The 17,630-nt window shown below is 39.1% G+C and overlaps 2 protein-coding genes across 2 annotated transcripts in view; one reads left to right on the top strand and one right to left on the bottom strand.

Moving 5' to 3' along the window:
* The window catches only part of VEPH1 (ventricular zone expressed PH domain containing 1), a 263,608-nt gene that overhangs the window by 191,141 nt on the left and 54,837 nt on the right, over nt 1–17,630 (bottom strand). The gene's annotated exons all lie outside the window — the stretch shown is intronic.
* On the top strand, nt 5,891–12,531 carry PTX3 (pentraxin 3). The gene is made up of 3 exons (XM_010365912.1): nt 5,891–6,159; nt 6,609–7,010; nt 11,305–12,531. Exons 1-3 carry the CDS (start codon nt 6,030–6,032, stop codon nt 11,916–11,918), a joined length of 1,146 nt encoding a protein of 381 aa, XP_010364214.1. The 5' UTR covers nt 5,891–6,029; the 3' UTR covers nt 11,919–12,531.

The raw sequence follows: 17,630 nt of genomic DNA, 5'->3' as shown, positions 1-17,630 counted from the left end.
TATTCATTTTCTATAGTTGTCATTAGAAATTATCTCAAAATTAGTGGCCTAAAATAACACAAATTTATTATCTTATATTTTGGTAGTTCAGAAGTCTGACGTAAGTCTCACTAACATAAAATCAAATGTGTGCCCAGGGTTGGGTTCCTTCCTGGAGGCTCTAGGAGAGAATTTGTTTCCTTGGCTTAACCAGTGATATACTATGGCTCCTTGTCCCCACCTAAATCTCATCTTGAATTGTAATCCTCACATGTTGAGGGAGGGTCCTGGTGGGAGGAGGTTGTATCATTAGGGTGATGTTATCCATGCTGTTTTCTTGATAGTGAGGGAGTTCTCATGAGATCTGATGGTTTAAAAGTGGCAGTTTCCCCTGTACTCTCCCTCTTTCCTGCTGTCATGTAAGATGTGCCTTGTTTCCCCTTCACTTTCTGACAGGATCGTAAGTTTCCTGAGGCCTCCTCAGCCACGTGGAACTGTGAGTCAACTGTGAGTCGTGCCCTACAAAGGACACGAACTCATCCTTTTTTATGGCTGCATAGCATTCCATGGTGTATATGTCCCATATTTTCTTAATCCAGTCTGTCACTGATGGACATTTGGGTTGATTCCAAGTCTTTGCTATTGTGAATAGTGTTGCAATAAACATACGTGTTCATGTGTCTCTATAGCAGCATGATTTATAATCCTTTGAGTATATACCCAGTAATGGGATGGCTGGGTCAAATGGTATTTCTAGTTCTAGATCCTTGAGGAATCGCCACACTGTCTTCTACAATGGTTGAACTAGTTTACAGTCGCACCAACAGTGTAAAAGTTTTCCTATTTCTCCACATCCTCTCCAGCACCTGTCATTACCTGATTTTTTTTAATGATTGCCATTCTAACTGGTGTGAACAAAGCTGGAGGCATCATGCTACCTGACTTCAAACTATACTACAAGGCTACAGTAACCAAAACAGCATGGTACTGGTACCAAAACAGAGCTATGGACCAATGGAACAGAACAGAGTCCTCAGAAATAATACCACACATCTACAGCCATCTGATCTTTGACAGACCTGAGAGAAACAAGAAATGGGAAAAGGAGTCCCTATTTAATAAATGGTGCTGGGAAAATTGGCTAGCCATAAGTAGAAAGCTGAAACTGGATCCTTTCCTTACTCCTTATACAAAGATTAATTCAAGATGGATTAGAGACTTAAATGTTAGACCTAATACCATAAAAACCCTAGAAGAAAACCTAGGGAATACCATTCAGGACATAGGCATGGGAAAGGACTTCATGTCTAAAACACCAAAAGTAACAGCAACAAACACCAAAATTGACAAATGGGATCTAATTAAACTAAAGAGCTTCTGCACAGCAAAAGAAACTACCATCAGAGTGAACATGCAACCTACAGAAAGAAATAAAATTTTTGCAATCTACTCATCTGACAAAGGGCTAATATCCAGAACCTACAAAGAAATCAAACAAATTTACAAGAAACAAAGAAACAACCCCATTAAAAAGTGGGCAAAGGATATGAACAGACACTTCTCAAAAGAAGACATTCATACAGCCAACAGACACATGAAAAAATGCTCATCATCTCTCACCATCAGAGAAATGCAAATCAAAACCACAATGAGATACCATCTCACACCAGTTAAATAAGGTGTTATAATTAACTGTGTCTTATGTTAAATTGTTGCTTAGGTATCCCATAGCTGTTGTTACTACTGTAAATGAAAACTGTATTTTCAAAGGCATTTTCTATTTATGTGCTGGTATTAATAAAGCAATAGATTTTTATATGTTGATCTTATATCCAACAAAAGTTGCTCAGTTCTTATTAATAATGTCTTTTGAGTCTCTTAGATTTTTCTGTATGTGGATGATCCACTCATGATAAATGATAACAACTTTATTTCTTTCCATCCTAATCCTTATGTTTCTTCTCCTTATGTCCTTATGTCCTACTTTACGGGCAGGGACTTCCAATACACGCTTCGATGAATAGAGTCACTGTCCACAGGTATCCTTGTGTTAATCCTGTTTTCAAAAGTATGTTACCATGGATTTACAATTACATATGTATCTGTTTCTATAGGTTTTGGTATTTATGTTTTTTCAGTTTAAGTAAGTTCCTGTCTGCTTTCTAGTTTGAATATTTTGAGTGTTGAATTTTATCAAACATTTTTCTCATCTGTTGATATGATTATTTTTCTCCTGTAAACTGTTAATGTAATACATTAACACCTATTCTAACATTTAACCAATCTTGCAGTCTTAGAATAAACTCAGCTTGCTAATGATATATTTTTATGCATATTGCTGTGCATAATGTGCATTTTTATGCATATTGTTGTGTCTGTTTGGCTAATACTTTATTTAGAACTATTGCATCTATATTCTTTTTTTTTTTTTTTTTTTTTTTTTTTTCTGAGACGGAGTCTCGCTCTGTCGCCCAGGCTGGAGTGCAATGGCCGGATCTCAGCTCACTGCAAGCTCCGCCTCCCGGGTTTACGCCATTCTCCTGCCTCAGCCTCCCCAGTAGCTGGGACTGCAGGCACCCGCCACCACGCCCGGCTAATTTTTGTATCTTTTAGTAGAGACGGGGTTTCACAGTGTTAGCCAGGATGGTCTCCATCTCCTGACCTCGTGATCCACCCGCCTCGGCCTCCCAAAGTGCTGGGATTACAGGCGTGAGCCCCTGCGCCCGGCTGCATCTACATTCTTAATGAGACAGGTTGCAGTTTTCCCTTCTTGTATTGTCCTTGTCTCTTTTTGGTATCATACTTAGTAGACATGTAAAACGAATTTAGCACATTCCTGAACACTCTATTCTCAGAAGCAGTTTGTATAAGATGGGAATTACGTGTTCCTTGAATGTTTGGTAGAACTTGCCCATCGAACTATCTGGGCAGTACTCTATATATTTCATTATATCAAACCTTAAATTACGTAGTTTAAGTTTCTGTATCCTTTGGCAGGCTTTTCTCGGCATTTGAATGGTGAGTTATGATATCGGTGAACTTCTCAGTTATGTTAAAATCTCCTTCCATGATTAGGTATTTGCCCATTTCTCCCTGCAATTCTGTCAATCTTTGGTTTATATTTTTTGAAACGATATTACTAGATAATTCAGAGATATCTTCCTGTTATTCTTTGTATCGTTCCTGTATTTCTTTGTATCATAATTTTAACTATCCTCTTTTGCCTAAGTCTATTTTTTAATGATGTTACTATTGCTATGCTAGCTTTTTTGAATAGTACTTGCTTGATATGTTCTCTTTCTCCCCTCCAACTTAAAGTTTTTAACTTTTAACATTTCTACTTTATGTTTTATGTGTAGCTTTTGTAAGTGATGTATAGCTGGATTTTAAAAATATTTCTTTTCTTTTTCCTTCTCTCTCTCTCTCCTTTTCTTTTTTTCAGGGTCTCATTCTGTCGCCCAGGCTGGAATGCAGTGGTGTGATCATAGCTCACTGCAGCCTCAACCTCCCAGGCTCAAGTGATCTCCTGCCTCCTGCCTCAGCCTCCTGAGTAGCTGAGACTACAGGTGCACACCACCACACCAGGCTAATTTTTAAATTTTTTGTGCAGATGAGGGTCTTGCTATGTTGATCAGGCTGGTCTCAAACTCCTGGCCTCAAGTGATCCTCCTACTTTGGCCTCCCAAAGTACTGGGATCCTGAAAGTGAACCCAGCCTAAAATATTTCTATATGACAAACAGAAATATTTGTCTCTTAACTGGAAAATGTGTTTCATTAACATTTATGGTAATTATTGATATATTTTGATTTAGTTTTAGCAAATAATATTGTACTTTTAACTTATCCTTCTTTGTGCTTTTTCTTCTTCTTCATTGATTTTTTTTTTAATAGATCAAGTCTTTCTTTAAAAATTCCCCCTGTTCCTTCTATTTGGATGCCTATGTCCATTTGGTAGCTGTCCTTAAAATTGTAACAAACATTTTTGAGCAAAGCAAAATTAATTAATTTCTTTATCATCCTCCTGAGCAATTAAAGGATTGGAGAATCCTATTACTGAACATAAAAGCAGTACATTTTAGATTATTTCCTTATATCTGTCTTCCAGTTCATTAATATTCTTTTCAGCTTTGCCTAATTTGCCACTTAATCCATGCCTGTAGCTTTTAAAAATTTCAATTAACTTTTAATTCTAGAAGTTATATTTGGTTCTTTTAAAAAATCACCTGGCCTTTTTCTTTTTGACAATGTCTTATTGTTTTCTCATATTTTCAGTTCCTTCTTTTAGAGCTTCAATAGTTTTAAGCATATTTATTTTCTAGTTTTTGGCTGATATTTCAACTAAATGAAGTTCTTGGGGAGGGGTGTCTAATCCTTTTTGGTTTCTGCTGATTCTCATTTATAGTGGTTTGCTTCCTCATATGTTCAAATATCACTGTGAATTCTGTCTTTTTTTTTTTTTTTTCACAGTGGCAGACAGTATATATTTGATTTCCAAACATGTCTGAGGGCAGGCCCAAATTCACAAACTCAGAGGGATCTTGTAGAGTCCAAAGAGAGACATGGTTGCTTCCTACCTTTTTGTGCTAGGGCAATGTGGGATTGTACCTACTGAAATACAGTATGTAACCCTCTGAGGGTCCTGGATTTCATGAGGGTCTCTCTTCTAACTCTCTACCTTTGGCCTAAGCTTTGCTTCCACATGGTCACCAACATTTGGTGGTTATAGAACTATTAACCCCTATCTCACTTCACTCCTATTCCAGAGGGACCCTAGCATCAGCTCATGGGATTGTTATTTTTGCTTTCCTCTATCTTTGGCCCCTGGATTTTTCCCTTAACAGGAGCTCATCTGTACCTTTTAAGTTTTTATTAATATAATGTGAACACAGGCCTGTATATATTGTTAGAAGCAGAAATCTCTAAGTTTATTTTTAAAACATGATCTTTGCCTTGAAGCCTTGTAGAATAATATAATGTCCACATATTACCAAGTTATGGAAAGAAACAGACCTAAATAACTAAATAAGTATACTCATTTTTCCCCCAGGTTTTTCCCCCCATTTTAGGTTTACCCAGTTGTACTGTGTTGTTTGTCACAGGCTGCGCACGGTGGCTCACGCCTGTAATCCTAACACTTTGGGAGGCCGAGGCAGGTGGATCACCTGAGGTCAGGAGTTCGAGATCAGCCTGGCCAACATGGTGAAACCTTGTCTCTACTAAAAATACAAAAATTAACTGGGTGTGGTGGCAGGTGCCTGTAATTCCAGCTACTCAGGAAGCTGAGGCAGGAGAATCGCTTGAACCCAGGAGGTGGAGGTTGCAGTGAGCCGAGATCACGACATTGCACTCTAGCCTGGACAACGAGAGCGAAACTCAGTCTCAAAAAAAAAACACACAAAAAAGTCTATAAAAGTATAGGTGCAACTCCAGAAGTATTAAAGACAAGATAGCTCGGATTGGACTTGACTTCCAGAGGCACACAATTCTTAATATGTTGGTTTATCTTGGAATCAGACCATTTTCAGTTTCAACCTGTAAAACAGTGTACGAAGAAAATATGGAAAGTTTTCTATATATAAAGGGTTGTGAAATAATAACAGCTCACAGAAAATGCTGAAATTATGATTTGCTTCAGTATCCTCTGAGACCTTCAGTCTCCCCTACCACCCCTCCTTCATCCCCATTGCTATCAATTCAAGTTACAACAGCTAATTCTCAGGAGAACAGTGAAAGCCTAGTTTCTCTCCTCTTTCCCCTCTGACCCTCCTCCAATTAATCTGACTGCAGTGTAAACCTTTGCGGTTTAATATTGTGCAACTTCCACATTTCCCTCGCCCTCCCACCCAGCCCCCTCCCCCACCAAATTCAGGGGAACTCCCGTTACCGCAGTGCCACCAGCATTACTCATTCATCCCCATTCAGGCTTTCCCCAGCATTTATTAAGGGCTCTCTGCTCCAGCCTCTCACTCTCATTCTCCTCCGCTCAAACTCAGCTCACTTGAGAGTCTCCTCCCGCCAGCTGTGGAAAGAACTTTGCGTCTCTCCAGCAATGCATCTCCTTGCGATTCTGTTTTGTGCTCTCTGGTCTGCAGTGTTGGCCGAGAACTCGGATGATTATGATCTCATGTATGTGAATTTGGACAACGAAATAGACAATGGACTCCATCCCACTGAGGACCGTAAGTCCACTTTAACTGTTTCTCTGCTAGCCCTAACTACATATCCACCTCTTGGTCTAAATAACACACGTATACTTTGTAGCCAGTGAGACGAGTCAAAAATTTACAGTTTGTTTTGCAAAAGTGAGAAGCACTTGAAGAAAGATGGAGGTTTTAAAGTTATTTCTGGAACGTACATAATGGGTTGAATCATATAAAATCGCCGATATTTGACTGTTTTGAGCTACATAACCGGCGATTTCATAGAGTACAACTTAATCTATACCTGAATGAATGATTTCTGTCGTTTTTGAGACATTTACATGCTGTTTTTCGGAGGTGTCCTTAAAGGGAAGGGGGATGCCAGGGACGGGCTGCAACTTGGCACCACCGAGGGAGGTCAGCTTTTACAAAGCACATCCAAGGCAGGCCTGGGCAGGCTGGTAACGTGTGTGTATCCCGCGCTCTAGCCACGCCATGCGTCTGCCGTCAGGAACACTCCGAATGGGACAAGCTCTTCATCATGCTGGAGAACTCGCAGATGAGAGAGGGCATGCTGCTGCAAGCCATGGACGACGTCCTGCGGGGAGAGCTGCAGAGGCTGCGGGAGGAGCTGGGCCGGCTCGCTGAAAGCCTGGCGAGGCCATGCGAGCAGGGGGCTCTCGCGGAGGCCAAGCTGGCTAGTGCTCTGGACCAGCTGCTGCAGGCGAACCGCGACGCGGGCCGCAGGCTGGAGCGCCTGGAGGGCGCGGAGACGCAGCGCCCAGAGGAGGCGGGGCGCGCCCTGGCCGCGATGCTGAAGGAGCTGCGGCAGACGCGAGCCGACCTGCACGCGGTGCAGGGCTGGGCGGCCCGGACCTGGCTGCCGGCAGGTAAGGAGGCAAGCGGGGCCCGGGCCTCCCACTGCGGCTTTGTTCCGGGAGCGCGCTTAACGGCAAGCCAAGCCAGGCCAGGCCACCTTCTAGGGAAAGCTTTCATGGGAAGCACACACACACACACATACACACACACACATACACACACACACACACACACACCCCTCTATTTCTGCATGCGCGGTCACAGAGCTCAGGCACACCATACAAGGCGGGAAAATTGGCTTTAAAAAAGTATTTCTTAGTCCTAAGGAACCCTAAAGAGAGTTGTGGAGGTAACCATTACAGTCTTGAAATAGACGTCTAGGGCCCCTGACACCCAATCCGACTAGGCGCCCCAGGAGTCCACTGGCCCGTTATAACCGTGACCCCTCTTGCCGCCCAGCTTCCCTCCGTTAGGGATTTCCACGTCTTCTAATTTTATCCTGTCTCTGTCTTTAGAGGAGCTCCAGTTTCCCGCACTATTTCAGGGCCCAGGCTAATAGGGATGTTTTCCAGCCCCTCAGACGGCCCCTCCTCTCCGCCCATTCTCAGCAAGAAACTTGAGACTGAATCTCATCTCCTGAAGGGTCAGCGGAATTCTCCAGGGGTCCCCCAGTCCCCGGGGTTTGTGGAATTAGAGCTACAGGGGAGGTCGGAGGGTGTGCAGTTTGGGATTCAGGGTGGAACAGTCAGGTGTAGGAGCCAATCCGTGTAGGCGATCCCAGCTCCAACACAGGGATTCAGAGAACTGGGACCAAACAGGAGAGAGACTGTTCAAACCAGAGGCAACTTCTTAAAATCCCATGTGACACTCCATGAATCTCCAAACAGACATGGGTTCCCAAAATAATACATTCTAAAGATGATTAAAAGAAAGAAACAGAAGATTCGGAGCCACGCAATACTCCTTTGTATGCCAAAACTTCTAAGAAATGATGGTGTGACAATCATTTTGGATTATATTAGAAAATCAGTGTCCTAGGTAAGAAAATACAACTTGCATTTCTCCTGAGAATCCTTCCTTATATTTCCAAGAAAACAACTCTTGCTGGATGGGGAGGGGGAAGAAGCATGTTTCATTTAAAATTACAGAAGTTTATGTAATGAGAGCATGTTTCATTTAAAGTTACAGAAACCACACCATATTTCCTAAATATTTGAGGGGTGCTTATCAGTAAATACCAAATAGGGCTTCAGAGGAGAAAAAAGCATAAATTCAAATGTACAGTAGATTCTCAATGTGACAGGAGAGAAATTAGAATTCTGCAGCCATTTTAATGGATGAAATGTCTTGTGTTTTGCAAACCACGTAAAGTCATTGTACATTTAATGCACCCGAAAAACTGAAGTATTACTCTATTTTTTATCTTCATCTTTGCATATTAGTTAGAGCAGAAGAGGGATGTATTTCTGAATTCTAAAATGTTAATCCTTATTATATCCAATAATACTTTTACCCATATGCTTTGATTTATCTTCTCTTGGTCTCCAGTCAGCTTGGCTCCTAATCATTCTGTTGTTAGCCTCGTAAGAACCTGGTTTTAATTTTGTTTGGTCTTTGATAATCAGAAAAACCTATTAGTTAAAAGCCATTTCATAAGAGAGTTTCTGACATTTTAAAGAGGTATTAAGAGCCTCGTTTTGGGGTATTGCTGGTCCCCAAAAGAAGATGACCAAAAATAACCAACATGCGGTTCCAGTCCATGAACTTATACGGCCAGTGTAGCCTAGAGGGAAGCTGAGTCTCTGAGATGCAATGCAGGACTGCTTTGGAATGCAATCCTGACTGCCTGGGCTTATTTAAAGAGGAAATCACTTAATTAGATTGCAGTAGGCACCCTCTTGAACACTACTTTACTGAAACTTTATAGAGACTATATCAAATGCCCATGGATATGGTGATTTTTTCAATGATTTTTATTTGATTTTAATTAACACATAAAAAAAAGATGTACCTAGCAATTTCATTTAAATAAGAATCACTGCCTCATTAAAAATTAATTTTAAAAAATCTTCAGAAGTTCAAATTATTTAGTGAAAAAGAATCAAAGCATGACAGGGCCAGTTTTGTGTTTTAGTATTGTAGTTACTTTTATATGATTATCTGAATGTCAATATTTTATTTGACTATCCCTAATACTAAAGGATAACGTCCATATTTGTTTAATGTTTTCAGGATAGAGCCTAGCCCTGAGCCACTTGTAGGAACCTGACGTAGTTTACCACACTTTTACATGGATGTTTGGGTTCTGCAAGTTCTCTTCACCAGTTATTCTGGAACCGTTCTGGGAGTTTGCTTTTCAAAGCTATCTTATGGCAAATCTTCTTTAGGTTGTTATACCTGCCCTAATTTAGGTGTTTTTTAAAAAAATACCTACATACACACACACACACATATATATACACATATTTATATACCTATATGTATGTATATATACATTTATGTGTATATGTGTGTATATATACATATACATATATACGTGTGTACATACATATACGTATATGTATGTATGTATACGTATGTATAGATGTATATATAAATGTATATATGTATACATATCTATATAAGTATATACACACATGTATATATACACACATATATACACACACACATATATGTATATAGATGCAGAGTTCACCTGTTCTTTCCCAGGGACACGTAAAATGTTTTCGTTTCAGCATCTCCAGCTTCCCAAATTGCTAAGTCGCCTTGAGATGGACAGTGATGGAAACTTACTGAGCTTTCCACTTCAGATTTGAAAGTCCCCCTCCCAAGTGCTCTTTAGCAGAAACATGTTCTCCAACCAGGCCCCTTGAAAGAATGTACTTCTCTTAAAGATTTTCAATTACTGCTTAAATAGTAATTATAAGCCTATGGACAAAGTAGAATTTTTAAACATATTTTTGGTCTATTCAGCTCTTGAGTGCTACATACTTGCTGCTTACAGACTTGCAGAATATTAGGAGCAGAATGGAAGGGCCTTTTTAAGATAACACTAAAGCCTAGAGAAATTATGGGGCTCATCCAAAGTTGCACAGCTCATTAGTAGTAACACCATCTGGATTCTAGCCCTCCTAGAGAAATCTAGGGGTTCTATTAATAAGAGGCAATGTAGTGTTCTATTAATAAGAGGCAATAAGTGGCCTCTGTGACCAGACTGCAAAAGTTCAAACTCTAGTTTTACTACTTATCAGCTATGTAAACATAGATAAGTTACTTTTACCTAAGTTTTCTCATCTGTAAAATAGGAATGTAAAAGACTATCTCTTAGGGTTGGCATGAGGATGAAAATGACATACAAAGTGATTAGAACAGTATCTGATACATAGTGAATGCCCAATAAGCTTAGTCATCATTATTATACATTGTTGCCTTTCAAAGGTAGTTTTCTAAAAACTCTGCAAAGTTTACAAATATCCGAGAACATTTGGTGTATTAAAATGTATTCTGCAGGCCGGGTGCGGTGGCTTATGCCTGTAATCCCAGCACTTTGGAAGGCTGAGGCAGGCGGATCACAAGGTCAGGAGTTCGAGACCAGCCTGGCCAATGTGATGAAACCCCATGTCTAAAAAAAAATACTAAAATTAGCTGGGCACAGTGGTGTGAACCTGTAGTCCCAGCTACTCGGGAGGCTGAGGCAGGAGAATCGCTTGAACCTGGGAAGCGAAGGTTGCAATGAGCCGAGATCGCACTACTGCAATCCAGCCTGGGTGACGGAGTGAGACTCTGTCTCAAAATAAATAAATGAATAAATAAAATAAAGTATTCTGCAATAACATCAGTATCCTAGAATTTTGCTGAAAAATGCATGTTGGTAAAGGCTAAATGAAGCGAACTAGGTCTACTGAATTTCATAGGTTTATTATTTTAGGAAGCTGGTGGTGGCAAAAAGAGAGAACCAGGCTGGGTTCTGAATTCCTGGAAATTATAGAATCATTGTCTGAAGTTAACTGATAGTGATTCAACTTTTTTTTTTTTTTTAAAAAAAGCAGTAACAAAATATGCAAATTGGAAGGGGAGGTAGTTATGGCTTTTGTTATTTTGTGGGTTTGGACTAGTTGGCTCTTTCTTCTATTTGCATGCTTTCTCTTCATTTCGATGCTTCATTGGATAAGACAATTGGCTTCCCTTTTTCTCATTTTCTTTGCTCTGCAGAGATTACAGTTGAAGCTTCTTAAGTCATAATGTAGGGTTTCATATAGCTTTCAATTGTGGTCATTAAAATGCTTATGTTGAAATAACTAATGCCAGAATAATTCTGAATAAATTTATATTTTCTTTAATATTCTTATTTTCTTGCTACTCTAGGTTGTGAAACAGCTATTTTATTCCCAATGCGTTCCAAGAAGATTTTTGGAAGTGTGCATCCAGTGAGACCAATGAGGCTTGAATCTTTCAGTGCCTGCATTTGGGTCAAAGCCACAGATGTATTAAACAAAACCATCCTGTTTTCCTATGGCACAAAGAGGAATCCATATGAAATCCAGCTGTATCTCAGCTACCAGTCCATAGTGTTTGTGGTGGGTGGAGAGGAGAACAAACTGGTTGCTGAAACCATGGTTTCCCTGGGAAGGTGGACCCACCTGTGCAGCACCTGGAATTCAGAGAAAGGGCTCACATCCTTGTGGGTAAATGGTGAACTGGTGGCTACCACTGTTGAGATGGCCACAGGTCACATTGTTCCTGAGGGAGGAATCCTGCAGATTGGCCAAGAAAAGAATGGCTGCTGTGTGGGTGGTGGCTTTGATGAAACATTAGCCTTCTCTGGGAGACTCACAGGCTTCAACATCTGGGATAGTGTTCTTAGCAATGAAAAGATAAGAGAGACTGGAGGAGCAGAGTCTTGTCACATCCGGGGGAATATTGTTGGATGGGGAGTCACAGAGATCCAGCCACATGGAGGAGCTCAGTATGTCTCATAAGTGTTGTGAAACTCCACGTGAAGCCAAAGAAAGAAACTCACACTTAAAATACATGCCAGTTGGGAAGGTCTGAAAACTCAATGCATAATAGGAACACTTGAGACTAATGAAGGAGAGAGTTGAGATCAATCTTTATTTGTACTGGCAAAATAGTGAATAAACAGTTGAAGGAAAGACATTGGAAAAAGCTTTTGAGGATAATGTTACTAGACTTTATGCCATGGTGCTTTCAGTTTAATGCTGTGTCTCTGTCAGATAAACTCTCAAATAATTAAAAAGGACTGTATTGTTGAACAGAAGGACAATTGTTTTACTTTTCTTTGTTTAATTTTGTTTTGGCCAGAGATGAATTTTACATTAGAAGAATAACAAAATAAGATTTGTTGTCCACTGTTCATTGTTATTGGTGTGTACCTTATTACAAAAAAAGATGATTAAAACATATTTATACTACAAGGTGGCTTAACAACTATAAATGTAGTTTATGTGTTATAATCGAATGTCACTTTTTTGAGAAGATAGTCATAAGTTATATTGTAAAAGGGATTTGTATTAATTTTATTAAGACTATTTTTGTAAAGCTCTACTGTAAATAAAATATTTTATAAAACTAGCTCATGTCATTTAATTATAAATTTAAGAGATGTTTTGGAGCAAACTCGTACTTTTCTCTTTTCATTTAAAGTAGGCAATTAGTTTTCAGATACTATTATGTAAACAGCATGGTTAATATTGTTAGGAATGAACAACTACAGACTTAAGTTTGGCTTCCTATAAATCATAAGCAAGAAATATTATCTCTACCAAGTCAATTCATCTCTGTGGGTTTTAGTTTTCTCAGCTGAGAAATCAAGGGATTGATGAAATAAGAATCTCTAGGACTCTTCCCATTTGACAATTCTAGGGGCTTATACAACAACTTTCTGTACTGTGTAACATAAAAACAAACACCAAACATGAATCATCACAGTTCCCCAGATACACATGATGCTTGCAAGACATGGCTTAGGAATGTTATTTGGGAGACCTAAGAATCTTGAAAAGAACTCCTACCCTGAAAGCACACCCCATTCTCTTACTTACTCAGGAGGGAAAGGTCAAGCCCTTTCACACTGTGGACTGGGAGGTAACTTCCCCACCATGCTAGTATTCTCCTGTAGAGTCTATGTGAGGGCTGATAGAAGGGCCTCACAAAGCTGCTTCTGAAGTGTGGTGGACCCACAGTGATGATACGTCCTCCTAAAGATAGGGCATGGACAGTCACAGGACATTTCCTCTTCATGAGGTTTGGAGATAAGACCAGGAGTAATTTTGTAACTAACTAGCTAGGTGTCAGAGAAGTTACATAACTCCTCTGGATCTTCTCAGTAAAATGAGATGATTGGACTAGTGCCTTTCAGCAATAAAATTCCATGAATCTAATAAGTTTTGAGTATGTTCATCATATAAGTATAGCTTCATCCCATTTGTGAAACCCACAAAAGAGGCTAAGTCTCTAAGAAAATCACTTGTAGTTAGGGGCTGATAGGCCAGTCTCAGACTCTTGGAGATCACATAAGTCAAGGCTCTAGGCACACTGGGCACATGCAAAGTCCCTATCTAGCCATTGTCTATATGACTTGAACTCCCAGCTGGAAGAAGAAAAACTAGACCCAAAACTTACGCAGAAAATTAGGCATGATTTAAATTTCTTTACACTCTGCAACACGAATTATATATGTTTAAGTCATGCCAGATGTTGCAGGCCAAGATAAACACAAACTCATATGCTGACAGAATGTAATGTAAGAAAACTTTTAGTTTTTTAAAGTAATTACATGTTTATGGCAAAGAACAAACAAATAGAAGAAAATAAAATAATTCTTGGATTAAAAAAATAGAAATTTCATCTGTTAGAGCAGTAAGTCTAGCTAGGAGTTCTAGGGACTTCTAATTGTTCCCAAATATTCATTTTCTCTCTTTCTGTAAATGACAGAATCCTAGCTTTAGTGGCACACGTGACCACTCAGAGTAAATTCTATATTTTTAAACGTTGCCTGCAGCTTGATGCAGCCATATAACTATGTTCTGACCAATGCTGAAACATTACATGTGATTCTTTTCCTCCTTCTGTCTGATTGGAATATGGTAATGGGCTGAATTTCAGCAATCATCTTAGACCATGAGACTCCATGCAACAATACAGAAGAAGCATGGGTTTCTGATCATTGTGAAGCCATCTAGCCAGCCCTGGGCTGCCTGGGCTCACTGCAACCCCCACCTTCCAGGTTGAAGGTGAAATTTGGTGAATTTCATTCACCAAATACTGAGGCATCACCGTATTACAGCATAGTAAAATAATTGTGCAAGATGACTCAAACTATTAGGAGGAAAGATTTCTTTTATGTGAGAGAAAAATATACTTTTGTCGTGTTTAATCTTTTAGTTGGTTGATCATTCAATCTAATTTTGATCCAGTCATTTTTATTTTAATTTAAAAAACTACAGCCAGGCAGGTGGCTTACACCTGTAATACCAGCACTTTGGGAGGCTGAGCCAGGCGGATCACGAGGTCAGGAGATCGAGACCATCCTGGCCCACATGGTGAACCTCCGTCTCTACTAAAAATACAAAAAATTAGCCGGGCCTGGTGCCACGCACCTGTAGTCCCAGCTACTCGGGAGGCCAAGGCAGGAGAATCACTTGAACCTGGAAGGTGGAGGTTGCGGTGAGCCAGATTGCGCCACTGCACTCCAGCCTGGCAACAGAGTGAGACTCTGTCTCAAAATAAATAAATAAATAAATTAGCTTGGTGTGGTGGTGCATGCCTGTAATCCCAGCTACTCTTGAACCCGGGAGGTGGAGACTGCAGTGAGCCGAGATCACACCACTGCACTCCAGCCTGGTAACAGAGCGAGACTCCATCTCAAAAAATAAAATAAAATAAAATAAATTAAAATAAAATAAAAAACAACTACACGCTTTATTCTCTCTAAAACACCCATAACCTAAACTTGTAAAATACATTTTACAAATTCTCGGGAAGTTGGATATCTGACTTAAAAAACAACAACAACAACCAAGCAATAACATTTAATGAGTTTGAGAATATATAGGTGTTAGCAAAAGGAGGAAATAAGAAACGTGTAAAACTGAGATAAAATATCTAAAGAGAAGTATCAGCATGCTGGCTTATGTTAGCACATTGTCACACATTTTCATTCACCAAATACTGAGGCATCACCACATTACAGCATAGTAAAATAATTGTGCAAGATGATCAGACTATTAGGAGGAAAGATGTGTGTGTAATAAATATATATTATATATACACACACACACACACACACACACACATATATATATATAAAATAACATTATTTGTGTGTGTAGAGTGAGCAACTGTCCTGTTTTCCCTAAGACAGTCCCACCTTTAGCACTGAAAGTTCCATGTCCTGGGAAGCCCTCAGTCCCAGGCAAACTGGAACAGTTTTTCACTCGAGTATGTATGTAAGTATGTCCGGTAGAGCTAATTTTTTGGCAGAGATAATATATGAACTAAACACAGTTGATATATTTTCCTTGTCTATTACAATATAAATTGGCTTATAAGTATTAACACCTTTAAAATATATTCAGAACATTCTACTACCAAGTATATATTGTAGAATTGTAGAGCTTTCTATTTACAATTACTTGATTGACTTCACTTTAACGAAGAATTAGATTTGCAAACAAATGAGAAATTATAATTGATTCTTATTTCATTTCTTATCAAATCTTAGATTAGAAATCTCTTCCCTGTGTTTTACTAAGGCCAAATGTTTCCAGAATTGTCTTTCAGCCACTTAAGAAATGTACTCCTAAGGTTAAAGTCTTGGTTAAAGTAATTGTATATGTTCATTGATGTATTCTTGGATTCAGTGAACATGAACACTTGTATCGTTGATCCTTGCATCAAGTTTTATAAATCTGGAGTGTAGAAGACAAGTTTGCTGGGCTTGGGGTCAGAAATCCAGTATTCAAATCCTGGCACTATGACCTACTAACTTAATAACTATAAGAAATCAGGCCTGTCAAGTAATCTCAATGGGTCTCAAATTAGTCAGGAAATTAGGGATAACAAGACTTGCCTACCTTGTTGAAAGGTTAGTAGCAGATAATTTCAAAAAGGTGCTTTCTAAACCATAAAGTTATATTGAAAATAAGATAGTTATCTTAAAAAATGTTTTTCCAAGTTGTTTTCAGTGGATTGAAACATAAATAAGCCAGCAAACAAAAATACAAACAAATAAATGAATGTAAGGATTACTTTCCATTGTGGGTAAGTCATTTTCAGAGTTCAGCACACAAATGTCCAAATCTATGCAGGCCTTGTTCTACTTCACAGCAGCATCTACTGGCGAAGTCAAGAAGGTGCAAACTCTGACTTAGATCAGATCCAAGATTTGGTTAAAAATTTAGAAGTCTTTTTCTGTTTTAAGACATCTCTGTTCCCTGATCCATATGTGCATTGTCTTTTTATATCTCTACATTTAATAGTTTTCTATGGGTATAAATATTCAGGTTGAATATTCTTAATAAGATTGCTTGGTAGCTTGTTTCCTAGAATATTTGATTAATAAATTCTTTCTCAACAACTTGTTTTATGGTGAACTTAAAAACCACTTCCTTTAAGAATAATTGTATCATGAATTTTTAATGGTTAAGCATCTCCCTAGAGATTACAAAACTCCAGGAGGGGATACGGTTCTGCTTCCAGTCTTTTTTTTTTTTTTTTGAAACGGAGTCTCGCTCTGTCTCCCAGGCTGGAGTGGAGTGGCATGATCTTGGCTCACTGCAACCTCTGCCTCCCAGGTTCAAGTGATTCTTTTGCCTCAGCCTCCCGAGTAGCCGGGACTACAGGCATGTGCCACCCCGCCTGTATAATTTCTGCATTTTTAGTAGAGATGGTGTTTCACCATGTTGGCCAGGCTGGGCTTAAACTCCTGACAAAAAGTGATCTGCCCACCTTGGCCTCCCAAAGTGCTGGGATTACAGGCATGAGCCACAGTGCCCAGCCTGCCTCCAGTCTTTTATTGTGGACCTGGTATATAGCAAATACTCAATTGGTGATGACAAAAACAACCAGAATGATGATGATGATGATGATGATGATGATGATGATGATGATAGAAATCAAGGTAACCATTGATGAACGATGGGCCCAGAATTGCACAAAGCATAGATATTTTATCTATTTAAGTCTCATACATCCTATGTCATATATATTATAACTGTCATATTAGATGGGGGAACAATTTTCTATCTCCATTTTTCTGAGACTGCTCACCAAGCAGTGGTTTGAAATTTGTCTCACACGGAGAAAAAATGAGCTGAATTTATCATAATTAACTAGACAATATTTTCCAGGTTATTGCCAGCAAGTAAAAAAGGAATTTGGACTCTTGATGAGATAATGTTACATTTTCTTTCCAAAGACTTTCTAGAACTTAAGTTTCCAATCATTTGAAGTCATTTTGTGACTTGTGCCAGAGGACCACGTAAAAGACATATTGATGGTGAGGCATATTTCTTTATTATGATCACTGATTCAGAAATGCGGAAAAAGTGACATTACTACTTTTAGATTAAATAGCAATGGTGTTCATTGCATCATGGAGTTTCAAATCAAAATTTTAAAAGTGCTTCCCTATAAACTCTCAGATAATCCACGCAGTTATAGGGTCTTCA

Source organism: Rhinopithecus roxellana, chromosome 1, assembly GCF_007565055.1.
Source record: "Rhinopithecus roxellana isolate Shanxi Qingling chromosome 1, ASM756505v1, whole genome shotgun sequence".
Lineage (NCBI taxonomy): Eukaryota > Metazoa > Chordata > Mammalia > Primates > Cercopithecidae > Rhinopithecus > Rhinopithecus roxellana.
Note: the sequence above shows the minus strand (reverse complement) of the source record. Positions and strands in the feature narration are given on the sequence as shown.

Bases quoted from the DNA above. Each gene is read 5' to 3' on its own strand.
- PTX3 (XM_010365912.1), top strand. From the start codon at position 6,030: ATGCATCTCCTTGCGATTCTGTTTTGTGCTCTCTGGTCTGCAGTGTTG. The intron at 6,160-6,608 runs GTAAGTCCACTT...CCCGCGCTCTAG, and splicing joins ACTCCATCCCACTGAGGACC to CCACGCCATGCGTCTGCCGT. The intron at 7,011-11,304 runs GTAAGGAGGCAA...TTGCTACTCTAG, and splicing joins CCGGACCTGGCTGCCGGCAG to GTTGTGAAACAGCTATTTTA.